The sequence below is a fragment of the Carya illinoinensis genome, chromosome 13 (assembly GCF_018687715.1).
Source record: "Carya illinoinensis cultivar Pawnee chromosome 13, C.illinoinensisPawnee_v1, whole genome shotgun sequence".
Classification (NCBI taxonomy): domain Eukaryota; kingdom Viridiplantae; phylum Streptophyta; class Magnoliopsida; order Fagales; family Juglandaceae; genus Carya; species Carya illinoinensis.
Window position 1 is genome coordinate 31,823,267 of NC_056764.1, and position 11,775 is coordinate 31,835,041.

General features: G+C 36.9%; 2 protein-coding genes across 4 annotated transcripts; both read right to left on the bottom strand.

The window, feature by feature from the left end:
* Window positions 1–716: 716 nt before the first annotated feature.
* LOC122291948 (serine/threonine-protein kinase Nek6-like) lies at window positions 717–5,871 on the bottom strand. Of its 3 annotated transcripts, none has more exons than XM_043100016.1 (14): window positions 5,665–5,871; window positions 5,272–5,473; window positions 4,711–4,777; window positions 4,224–4,289; window positions 4,011–4,057; window positions 3,774–3,819; window positions 3,600–3,677; window positions 3,479–3,521; window positions 3,342–3,391; window positions 2,557–2,638; window positions 2,411–2,460; window positions 2,220–2,293; window positions 2,084–2,135; window positions 717–1,999 (listed from the first exon to the last, which is right to left on the bottom strand). In XM_043100016.1, the coding sequence occupies exons 2-14, from the start codon at window positions 5,388–5,390 to the stop codon at window positions 935–937; spliced, it is 1,839 nt and encodes a 612-aa protein (XP_042955950.1). In that variant the 5' UTR covers window positions 5,391–5,473; window positions 5,665–5,871; the 3' UTR covers window positions 717–934. The 3 variants fall into 3 exon arrangements, with proteins under 3 accessions (XP_042955950.1, XP_042955948.1, XP_042955949.1); XM_043100014.1 differs by having other exon boundaries at window positions 3,600–3,680; window positions 5,665–5,870; XM_043100015.1 differs by having other exon boundaries at window positions 3,600–3,680; window positions 5,272–5,870.
* A 3,626-nt stretch (window positions 5,872–9,497) lies between these two features.
* On the bottom strand, window positions 9,498–11,752 carry LOC122291547 (protein slowmo homolog). Its single transcript, XM_043099322.1, has 2 exons — window positions 11,596–11,752; window positions 9,498–10,206 (listed from the first exon to the last, which is right to left on the bottom strand). The coding sequence occupies exon 2, from the start codon at window positions 10,181–10,183 to the stop codon at window positions 9,626–9,628; it is 558 nt and encodes a 185-aa protein (XP_042955256.1). The 5' UTR covers window positions 10,184–10,206; window positions 11,596–11,752; the 3' UTR covers window positions 9,498–9,625.
* Window positions 11,753–11,775: the final 23 nt, after the last annotated feature.

The window sequence follows — 11,775 nt, forward strand, 5'->3', positions numbered from 1 at the left end:
GGGTTATGGAACGAGGTTTTCTGTGGACTAGACTTGGGTTGGGTTATGCCGGAATCAGTTGTGGCGGTTCTTGCTAGCTGGACAGGTCTGAGGGGCAACAACCAGATTAAGACAATTTGGAAGATGATCCCGATATGCATTATGTGGTGCGTGTGGCAAGAGCGCAATGATCGGACTTTCGAGGATAAAGAGAGATCAATGGAGGAGCTGAAAGTCTTCTTTTTTAGAACTCTCTGTACTTGGGCTATTGCTGTTAGTTTTAATGGCCAGAATTTACATGAGTTTCTTATTTCTTTCGATCCTACGTAGTGTAGGACATTCTTTGTTCTGAACGTGGCATTTTGCCTATTCTTTTGAATATATCTTCTTACTTTTCTCAAAAAAAAAAATTTGTTTCGTGCATGTGTCTTGCAGAACAAAATCTATTGGATTTTACATTTTTTTTTTAATATAATGATAAGCGAATGACATAAAAAGGTGGTGAGGGGAAGATTCAAACTGATTTGCTACTTCAATTCTTAATCAAGTGATTGAATTTACATTTTAAGCTCGAATTTTTAGACATTTAACATGAGAGAGCAGTTAAATATTTGCAATTAAATTTCTCCCGTGTTGAAACTTGAGTCTTATTTTAATCTTCACTGGAGTACATTTCCATATGTGCAACCTAATCTAAAACTGAAAAATACAACAAATAAAATTCCCAGGAAAGGGCATGAGCAACATTGTTAATTCAATTTCTATTCAAACACAGTTAAAAGTAATTTCCTGGGAAAAAAGTCTGAAAACTAAACAACATTCTGGAAATGATTTACAATGCGAGTGCAATATGACTTTGGATTTCTTCCTATCAAAGTGTATATAGATGGTTCTTATCAACAAATAAAACTGGCTGAAAAGCCCCACCAGGAAATTTATCACTAACTAGGCTATATTACATAGACTCTTTTCCACTAACAGGTTTGCAGATATTCATTAGGGTCTGAGTCAGCCAAATTGCTGTTTCTCTTGATGACACAGCTTCTTCACCAAAAGGTCTCAACACTCCTGCAAGTTCCTCAAACCTTTCTTGTTTCAGTAACTTTGAACAAATCTCTAGTAGTGACTCTAGACCTTCAGCTCTTTGCCTGATTGGAGGATCCCACCCATGTCTTGTCTCATCACCATGCACCAAAGTCGGCGTAGTCATTGAAGTGAAGTTGCTAGCAACTCCATTCGAGTTGGAAATATCCTCTTTCTGTGTCTTCTTACAAGAGACGAGACTATCTTCTCTTCCTTTGAATTCATTTTCACAAAGATCTGCAATTTTACTTGCTAGTGATTCACTTACTGTGAAAGAATGTGTTGGGATCATTATAGTTTGTGAACAGCTTCTCGGCACCACACCACGCTCACATTTGTTATTTTTATTTGACTGGGATGCCATTTCACAACAGTTGCAATTTGCATATGTTGTTGCCATTATCTTGTGAAGTTTTTCACTAGCATTCCCAACCTTTGTGTTGGCTTCTCTGGCAACTTGCTGTCCTTCATGCATTATTTGGGAGTCCATAGAGGCAGATCCTTGCTTCCTATTTTCATGATAATCTGTTGACACATGCACCGAGGCAGTTTCTGAGTTGGCATTTCCAATTTGTTCAACAAAATCGGAGGTAACTCTAAAACCCTTTTCTACTTTATATGTTGGCTCAGAATTGCCCGTGGTATCAACCACATTTGCCTCAACTTTAGTTTCAATAGAACCAGAGGTGTCAGTTTCACTTGCTGCTTGTTTAATGAATGCATATGTTTTTCCAACCCCAACGCTTTGCAACTCCTTTGATGACCTTGCCTTTCCATCTTTGGTGTCTTTTCCAACACTCAATTTGTTAGACAGTTGGTTTCCTTTTGATCGAATCTTGTTGCTGTGATCAGACTTCACGGGTAAGAAAACAGGGGATATACTGTGGCATTGAGCAAGGTATGGTTGTAAGTGGGGGTGCCTCAGCAGCTCTGCAGCCTAAAGTGTGGAAAAGTGAGAGTTTCAGGACAAATCCGTTACTTTGAGAAAGATAGGACATAGAGTTAGGTCATTTGTACTCACTGTTGGCCTGTGGTCTGGGCTCTTTCTTAGCATGCTCTTGATCATTTGTTTCCTGCATTCCATCTTACATTAGTTGTCAAATATTCGTATTGAATATGTACTCGGTACTTGCTGCAAAATCACAACTTCCACTCACAATGTAGAGGAATACACAACTGGTAGTGGGGACACGGATGAGCGGATTATTTTGTTAACAAGTCTAGCCATATCCTGTTTCATTAAGTTATCAATAATCCCATTCACTGTTTAGCCAGAAATTAAAATATAGTTCAATTTTTAACTCCACTTGAAAATATGGTTACCATAGGTAAAAAAAACAACACTTACGGGAGCTCTAAATGGAGGTTGATGTGCTGCTATTTCAAACATGCAGCAACCTGTGATATTAGGAATTGTTATTTCTGGAGTTGTAATACAAGTGGTTCGTTAGATGAATAAAATGACATATCACCGGATGTTTACAAGTTTACAACCTAATGACCATATGTCCGACTTGTATCCATAGGGTATATCAGCGAGAAGCTCTGGACACATGTAGATGGGAGTGCCCACAACCTACATTCCATATGAAGTACAATCAATAGTTTAATATGAGCATTCAGATTTCACCAAGAACATTTGAACATAGAAAATTACTACATTGAAAACCGTTCTAAAAGGGTAAGGACAAAATCATTAGTGAATTCAGTAGAGGCTCTGCTAGATAGATAGCTAAAAACACCACACCACTTAAAGAAGTTCAGCAATGTGGTGTCTTTCCACATTTGACAATTGCGCAAGGACTTAAGCCTATTTCTCTTGGAAAGCAACCAAGAACTCGATTTAAATGGCTGGCCACCATTATGCAATATGTTATTATGTTTCCTGCTATTGTTGGCTCTTTAACCCAAAAACCAATCCTTTCAGCTATCCACCAGACCCAAGAAAGCCTTCATATGCTACTAAGCACATGAAAGAATAGAACAATCAAATATAATGGTGGTGCCTCAAAAGTGAGACGTTGCAGTAAATTAAATGGTTTTAAATATTACTGGCGTTTATCCTCGATCTATATAGGTGTTGGCTCTAAGAGGAGTGAAAGGAGTAGCCCAAAGCCTCGATCCATCTAGGTTATGATCTCCTATCGGACAAAGTATATTCTTTTAGAGCATATTTCTTCTTGTGATGCGGTAATTGCCAATGCAACCAGTACTTTAATATAGAAGATTGCAGCCAATGCACTAATGCCATTGGATCAAAGAGGCAATTCGACCACTACCGAGGAAGCAAGGTCTTCTTTGTTAAGCAATCTAGCAAGCCCGAAGTCACCTGCAAATATAATGTGAGATGAATATTCTTCGAATATAAGTGACATCATATCCGGTATAGAGAAGATCTACATATATGCCTTCTCACCAAGCCTGGCGTCATTGCTTTTTGTGAGGAATATGTTGGAGCACTGAAAACAGATGATGAAGTTATTTACTGCAGGAAGATATTCTGCTCTCAACAACTGATACTAGCTAGAGGTATGTACCTTTAAATCCCTGTGAAGAACACGGTTGGAATGGAGGTAGTCCACAGCTAGCAATAGCTGGGTCAGCCATTTACAGAGCTTCTGGATGAAGTTGAAGATTGTGAGTATCAAGTGCAAATTATCATACATGCATTAGGGGACTTCCTTTTTCATGCAGTTATTTATGTTCCTTACCTCTTCTGGAAAAAATGTTCCCCTAGCTTTCCTTATCATCTCAGCCCTGTATGATAAGCTTTGCTTTAGATTGTCAAGAGAAACGATTTCAAGAAAGAAGGCAAGAGTAAAAGAAACGCTGGAATGGAATGAAATTCCATGTCAAAGTTCTATCACCAACGAGAAATGGTCCTCAACTTTCTTAGAATCCAGAAATTTAGATAGCTATATTCAAAGTTCTAAATGGTGCTGACTTACATATCTCCTCCCTCACAGTAACTAGTCACAATGCAGATAAAACATTCCTGTGATACAAAAATCATAAAAATCAGCATGACAAACATTCATGGTGTGGTTTAGGTCATGATTTTTCCTTTATACTGTTTCATTAGATTCCAGCATATAACGCAAAAATATGCTTTCAAGTTTTTGGTATAATATTATAGAAGTTGCAAATTGGTAATAGACTACCTTTTCCACCCATGCATCTTTGTACTCCACAATATAAGGGTTACTTAGCTTTGCAATCATATTCATCTGCAGCAGACCAAAGGTTAGAAGTTACTCGGCTTCTCCTCTATCTATCTGTCTAGGATTTCAGTAACCTACCAAAGGAAGTCTTGGATTTTAGTATGCAAGCAGATATTCTTCTGCGATATTTTTATATCTGTCAGATATTCTGTTGCATGGAAATGCCAGATGGAAATGATTGAATCTCAACCTTACTTGAACAGGATCTCTTTTATAAGATCCTACAGGATGGTGGTAGAGGCAGGTGAGCCTCTCCCCATCCTCAATAGGTGTAGTTTTCATGATGCAGGATTATTCACATGCGTATTGGTGGTATAGCAAAACGTATAAACACTTTTGCCATAAATTAAAATGTAAACATTACACAAAGTGTAAAAAGCATGATAAAAAAACTAAATATGGCACAAAGGGTACTATAAAGGATAACCTCTTGATGTGCTGCACGCTTGAATTTTTCTGTTTGTCTAGACAAACGAATCTTCTTCAAAACATACCTAAAAATGCCAATATAAAAGTAAGGATAATGGTTAAGACCTAAACGGAAGTTTAGACTGAAGTATAGAATTTATGTTAGATAGTAGAATAGCTTTCTTTGAGAGACAGAGAGAGAGAGAGAGAGGACGAGGAGGAGGAGGAGGAGGAGAAGAAGATGGAAGAGACCAAAGCAAAACTACACAGGTGCTTATAAAAAGTTTTTGCCTAACTTTCAGGCTTATTCATCAGCAAACAACTAGTGTGACATTTCTTATGCAGACAACTAAACGCAGCTTCCCCATATAATGTTTAATTTCTGAACTCTTCGAAGTTTTTTCAAGTTGTAACCGTATAATATGAGAACTCTAATTTATTCCAAATAACTGTATTATAACCGAAAACATTAACTCTATTTCCAATAACGGTCATTATTTTCATCACCTAGGACACGTCTTTTTAAGTACAAATTGATAACGAAAACAACGAACAGAAGTTTTGAAAGTAATATTCTTACTTTTTTTTCTCCAGCCTGTGTAGAACGAGAAATGCTGCTCCGGATGTTCCTCTCCTAATCTGTTCTATTACTTCGTAAACATCCATCTTGGACACTGTTTCCTTGTTATCCATCTCCATTAGCACCTTTAAAGCTCAAGAAAGTTGCAGAATTCCATGCTATTTACATTGGCTACTCGATACCATGCACAACGAATAAATGTCTACAAGGCCACCATGTTATTAAATTGACTTTAATACCATTTCAGAGTTCCCAACTTCTTGCAGGAAAAGAAGTCACGGTAAAAGTTGAGGGGTACAGAAATCATAAAAGGGATTCATGTAATAACCATGAAAATGATAGAACACTGTATTCTCGATTAAAATATCAGACAGCACTCTTTAAAAAGGTCACCTGGAAAAACATCTGCCAAAAGGATTCTTGATATTGTCCACGCTCAAAAAAACTATATATGATGGTAGGAACTTGGGGAAGACATGGATCGAAGAAAAACAACCAAAAGTAAATGCGATTTAAAATCTGAATGGGAGAGAAGATTTAGAGACAAAGCAAAGGGGAAAAGAAAGAAAGGGTCCAGCGGCAGGTATGGAAACCATTGTCTAAAATTTAAAGGCAAGGATCGGTTTCGTTTTCAGATTTCTGGGATATCATTACTGCAATAGCTGGTATGTCATTGTCTCTCAACCGAAAATCTCCGTTCATATTTATTTTTTATTTTTTGGACTTTTCAACAACCAGAGAGATCTTTAGAATATATCTAGAATATATCGAATGTTGCTGGAAATTGACTAAAGTCCAGTCTGTGGGTAATGAATTATCAAGTACTGTTGCATTAATAATATTGTTAGCTTCTGAGGTGTAACATCATTGTTAGCTCCGATTTGATGGACATTTATAGTGCAACGATTTGATGGACATTAGCTCCAATTCTTTTCAAGGGTTCACATCCAAAATATACCCACAAATCTTGTGACTAGAAGAAGCTTAAAAGATCAATGAATTTGCTTGCTTCGAAGGAAGGGGACTGTTAGCAGAAGACGCTGGTGAATTTCCTTCCCTTCTTTTTTTTTTTTTCTTTTTCCTTCTCTACTTTCTTCTCCGGGACCCATGGCAAGGGACTCACGACGCAACCATAGGTCACCTTCTTCTCACAAACCCATCATGGCCACGATGAGACTGCGGGTTTTAGTCTTAGGTTTGATATGCATATTATCCCCCAATTAAGGTGACATATAGTTGAAATACTATAGTTATTCTCATCCTATTAATCATCATTTTTTATACATCAGTATTAAGTGATTCACATATAAGTAAAGGATAATAAATAATTTTTTTACGCATTTAATGTACCATTAGAAGATGTGTTACGTGTAGATGATAATTAAAAGGATAATAAATAGTATTTCTATGTTTTCAAGGATTGAATCAATAAAAACTACGTCAAAATCAACTGAATCCCAAAGAATTAGGGACATTAATAAACTTACTTATTGAATAATCGATGGAGAGAATAAGAAAATTATTTAAGTAGTATCAATTTTTTTAAAGAACTGCTATAAATACAAAGAGATTATACAAATTAAACCCACAAATTGATGTGGGTTGATGGAATCCATTAAATCTATTTTATAATGAAAGAAATTTTACAATCTGACATAACATATCAAATCATATCAGTTTGTAGATTTAATTTTGTGTAATCGTTTTATGACTAAATTATTTTCTATTTTTCTAGGAAAAATGATATTTAGTCCCATGAATTTGTCTCCTCAAAATTATCATTAGGGTATTTTATTTTTTATTTCATATTTTTTTTAATGATTAAATAAGTAACTATTAGTTAAGTGATATATTTTTTATTTTAAAAAAGTGTTTAAAGATATTTAAAAAATATCTAAAAGAAAAAGTACAATTTGCGAATGGTAAATTTAAGAGGGCAAATTCATATAGTCAAGTAGGAACACCCTTTTTCTAAAAAGAGTGATCCTTCAAATCTCAGAAATAAAACTGATCTATTGGAAGTCAACTCAGTGGAGCCAAAGACCATCTGTGTGCAGCCATCCTTCAGTTTCGACTCAGGGGAGAGTAGTGAGGCAAAGCCAAAGGAGAGTCCAAAGCGTTGTAACAGCTGCAACAAGAGGGTTGGTTTAACGGGGTTCAACTCAGTGGAGCCAAAGACCACCTCTGTCCAGCCATCCTTCAGTTTCGGCTCAGGGGAGAGTAGTGAGGCAAAGCCATCGTCCATCAGTTTTGGCTCAGAGGAGAATGCTGAGGCAAAGCCAAAGGAGGGTCCAAAACGTTGTAGCAACTGCAACAAACGGGTTGGTTTAACAGGGTTCAATTGTCGGTGTGGTGATCTTTTTTTTGTGCAATACATCGCTATTAGGAAAATTTGAGATCATCTTTCATATGAGATCATCCTTCAATTTGAGAATCTTTAATCGGTTATTATTAGGAAAATGATTGTGAAGATACCTTAAAGAACCTGACGCCCTATAGAAGTTGGTGATTGAGAGTAAATACGGCGGTATATGGAGGGGATGGTGTACCAGTGAGGTGAGAGGGGCTAATGGAGTAGGGTTGTGGAAACATATAAGAAAAGGATTGGGGGTTTTCTTTCGCCACACAAGATTTCTTCTAGGAAATGGGTTCAGGATCAAATTCTGGTATGATATGGGGTTTTTTTCAGCCTTTTGTACTCACTCAAACTGAGCAACCAACATGCTGATATTTTGTGGTGAATTCTTACAGGTAAAGACTTGTTATCGATTCGCTAGTTTTATAAAGTTCTTTTACAAGATACTCCTATTCAGTTTCCCTGGAAAAGACTTTGGAGACATAAGGGGCCTAAAAAAGCAACGTTTTTTATGTAGATCGTCTCCTTGGATAAAATCCTCACAACGGATAATTTGAGAAAAAAATGGATGATTATCACAGACTGGTGCTGCATGTATAGGAAGGGGGTGAATCTGTGGACCATCTTCTACTACACTGTGAGGTAGCTCAAGGGTTATAATATGAGGTATTTAGTAGACTAGACTTGGATTGGGTTTTGCTTGAGACAGTAATGACAGTCCTGGCTAGTTGGACAGATCTAAGTGGCAATTAACAGATTCAGGCTGTATGGAAGATGATCCCTATTTGCATCATGTGGTGTGTGTGGCAGGAGTATAATGAACGGACGTTCGAAAACAAAGAGAGATCAATAGAAGAACTAAAAGCTTTCTTTTTTGAGTTTTGCTATATACAAGCAAAGTTGTGTACTAATCTGCATACCAATATTGATTCATTCATATTTAAAATTTAAATTAACACTGTTTTTTATAAAATCTACTTTTTGACCAATCATATTAGATTAATGCACAATTATGCTTACAACTAGATTTTTCCTTCTTTTTTAGAACTCTTTGTACTTGTGTCATTGCCGTTAATTTTAATGGCCAAAATTTTCATAATTTTCTTGTATCTATTGCTCCTACGTAGTTTAGGACATTCTTTGTACTGAATATGGCTTTGCCTATTCTTTTAATTAATATACTATGTTTACTTAAAAAAAAAGTTCTTGTAGGAAGATTTCACCTTTGGTCATGGCATGGATACGGAAGCAGTTCTCAATTTTGTTTCAAGACCAAAGGTTGTGTTTTTCTCTCCTGGGAGTCCGGATACATCCATGGGAAGAATTACGACTGTAGTTTTTAAGTCAAGCCAATTGTAAAAATAGCATAGACAAAGTTGAAATAATTGATTCTGAGTCAAGCTTGGTCAATTTAATAAACAAAATGAATCGGGTTTGAATCTTGTTGAGTTGATCCCATATGACTTGTCTGTGTGTTGTTTTATTTACATAGCCAATTCAGGTCCAAGCTATCACTAATGCCCCTGGACGGTGCTCTGGCACAGCATCCTACGACAATTTCACAGCAACCTTGCTTTATATGAAGTCTCTTCTACTTCATTGTAACAGTAACTTTAAGAGATAAATATCATATTTGTACACGTCTCAAATAGATGAGCCTTATAAGCCCTCATAAAAAGTGGATTCCACCTTAAAAAAGTGTCTTAAATATACAAACCTCGTACAACCCTTATAAAAAGTAGGTTCCGCCTGTGTAAAAAAAACTATTTTTTATTAATAAAACTCACTTTTTTACAAAATACTTGTACGAAACTTATCTATTTTTGGATCCGTACTTTGCTTTACTTGATAAGATTGAAGAGATTTCAGCTGGCATAAAATCCTTAAATCATTCAGATTTAAAGATGTTAACTTTAATCGCATCCACATATACCTCACTTCTTAAGAGATACTTCCACAGTCAAGAAGAGAATTTTAGCTTCAAGGTTCGGATTGGGATTAGAGAGCAATCAGTGCAGATTCAGCTTCAAGATATCTACAGATCCTCTCCATAACCTCTCTACCCGTAGCACTATACTTCACAACCTTCTCTACATATCGTTGCTCTGCCTTTTCCGCAATTGATGCCAGTGCTGGTAATGGCTTTATATGAATATTAGTCTCCTGCCTACAAGTTGTCCATATTTTTGGATTATCTGGGTGGGGGTCATATTGAATCTTTTCCTCCACTTCGATGAACTTCTGAAGACTGACATTTCGGGAAGTGAGTTGCATCGACCGTGATTTGGCATCGACGATTGTTGTTTCAATACAGTGACAGACATCCTGACCGACAATTTTGCGTATGAACCATGGTCCAGGGAAATGGGCAGTGACTGCACGAGCGGTGTAAAGCTTCTTAGATGTAGGGTCAACCTTACAGCTTAATGTGTCAACTTCGAGGATATGGGTTAATATGTGCCTGTTCTCATGGTCAGTAAACTTGCGATAAGATGCAGAAGTTACCCGCTCCCATGGGTGCTTGTAAATGTACTCTTGTGCGTATGCTTTGACCATCACGTTTTTATTTTGGCTTCAACCTGATAACGAAACGCCACATTAGATTACAACTGGAAAATGAATACCACATATTCAGGCATAGCCCGGTTTCCCCCTTACTAGAAAGGAAGAATGAGGGAAAACGACAAACCAAGAAATTATACCAAAGGAATGCATGTTTAAGAAGATGAGGACATTGCTCATTGAAGGATGCGCACAAAATTAAAAGTTCTCAGATACACACAAATTGGAACATCACAATTGTACGCGACATAAGATTACTGCACTAGTCACTCCAATCACAAACCTCACAAAATGTGGGAAATAATACACTTTACAACCTCCAACTAGTAGGTGTTCTACGCTTTGTACCCCAAACTACCAAAACTGACGCATTGCTCCTTCCAAGGACCAAAACTGAAAATACCCTCGTACAATCCCAAGTTAGTATGGATGAAATATAGGTGACAAGGTAAGATCTTGATTGTCAGATCTTAACTTATGGTGCACATTGAAATTTCTTTGATAATTTAATGGTGCAATGAGTCAGCTTTGGATGCAAAGTGTAAAACATCGAATGGTTGGACAGTGAGTGTATTTTTCTCAAAAACTATCTGTTGCTTCTTAACCAAAAGGGGTTGCCATGATATTAAAAGTCCTTGAGCATATTTTTCTCCACCTTATTCCGTTCTACTGAATAGCCTACAAGAAAGATGCTAATCTGCTAGAAAAGCTGTACACATTCCAACCTAGTTTGTCTTTTTCAATCATTGCAGACCCACAAGACAAAGAAACTGACATTCGAAACCTTCCCGAGCACCTCCAAGAAAAAGTAAAATGGCCAAATTTCTAATAAACAGCAACAGTTGGAAGGCAATCCGAATCTAATATAATCTTCACATAAACATAAAGTCCCACCGACGCATCAGATAAAGAGACGTGGAAGTTGTTAAAATCTCTCCAAATCAGGAATTAAGTCATGCAGGATCCTGGAACCCCTCATTTAGCTTTGGTCTTTACCAAATTACAGCAAGCTTTTATCTTGTAAATCATTCCTACTTATTGTATAACCCATCCAATCCAACGAAAAAACAAAAATGGCAACACTTTTAAACCTCCAACAGTTCTAAAGATAGCTAAAGATCCCTTTTTTCCGTGTTCTTTCTTACTGCAAAAGAAGGTGAAGTATGGACTAGGATCAATTTCATTGCAGGTTGTTCATGCGACAATACCTTCTGAGTTATTTGCATGATGATTTCCACATTATGTTCAAAGAATTCAAAAACAATACACACTTTTGTTTGGTCTTCTAACACATACAAGTACAGTTCAACAAAAGCAGCCCAAAAAATATAGTAAATAGAGAGAAAAGAACGAAAAACCAAAGCAGAGGAGGAATGAAGGAAATGTATATAGCGAAAGGAGCATACCTCAAGGATTGCCTGCTGTTATGAAGAGCGAATGGCAGTCCAGGACGAAGATCTGATCAGAGAGAGAGAGAAGGTCAGAGGAAAAGTAGAGAGAATAAGCAAGAATATGCCAAAGGCATGCCTCCTTCCAGGCAAAATAAGATGAGTAATTGAAGAATATACAAAATTCGAATATTCGTA

What these genes read in the sequence shown, in the direction of transcription:
- LOC122291948 (XM_043100014.1), bottom strand. Translation starts at nt 5,390, where the DNA reads ATGGAGATGGATAACAAGGAAACAGTGTCCAAGATGGATGTTTACGAA. An exon ending in GAACATTTTTTCCAGAAGAG is followed by an intron (nt 3,681 to 3,773) that starts GTAAGGAACATA and finishes AACTTCATCCAG; the next exon opens with AAGCTCTGTAAATGGCTGAC. An exon ending in GTCGGACATATGGTCATTAG is followed by an intron (nt 2,461 to 2,556) that starts GTTGTAAACTTG and finishes CTAATATCACAG; the next exon opens with GTTGCTGCATGTTTGAAATA.
- LOC122291547 (XM_043099322.1), bottom strand. Translation starts at nt 10,183, where the DNA reads ATGGTCAAAGCATACGCACAAGAGTACATTTACAAGCACCCATGGGAG.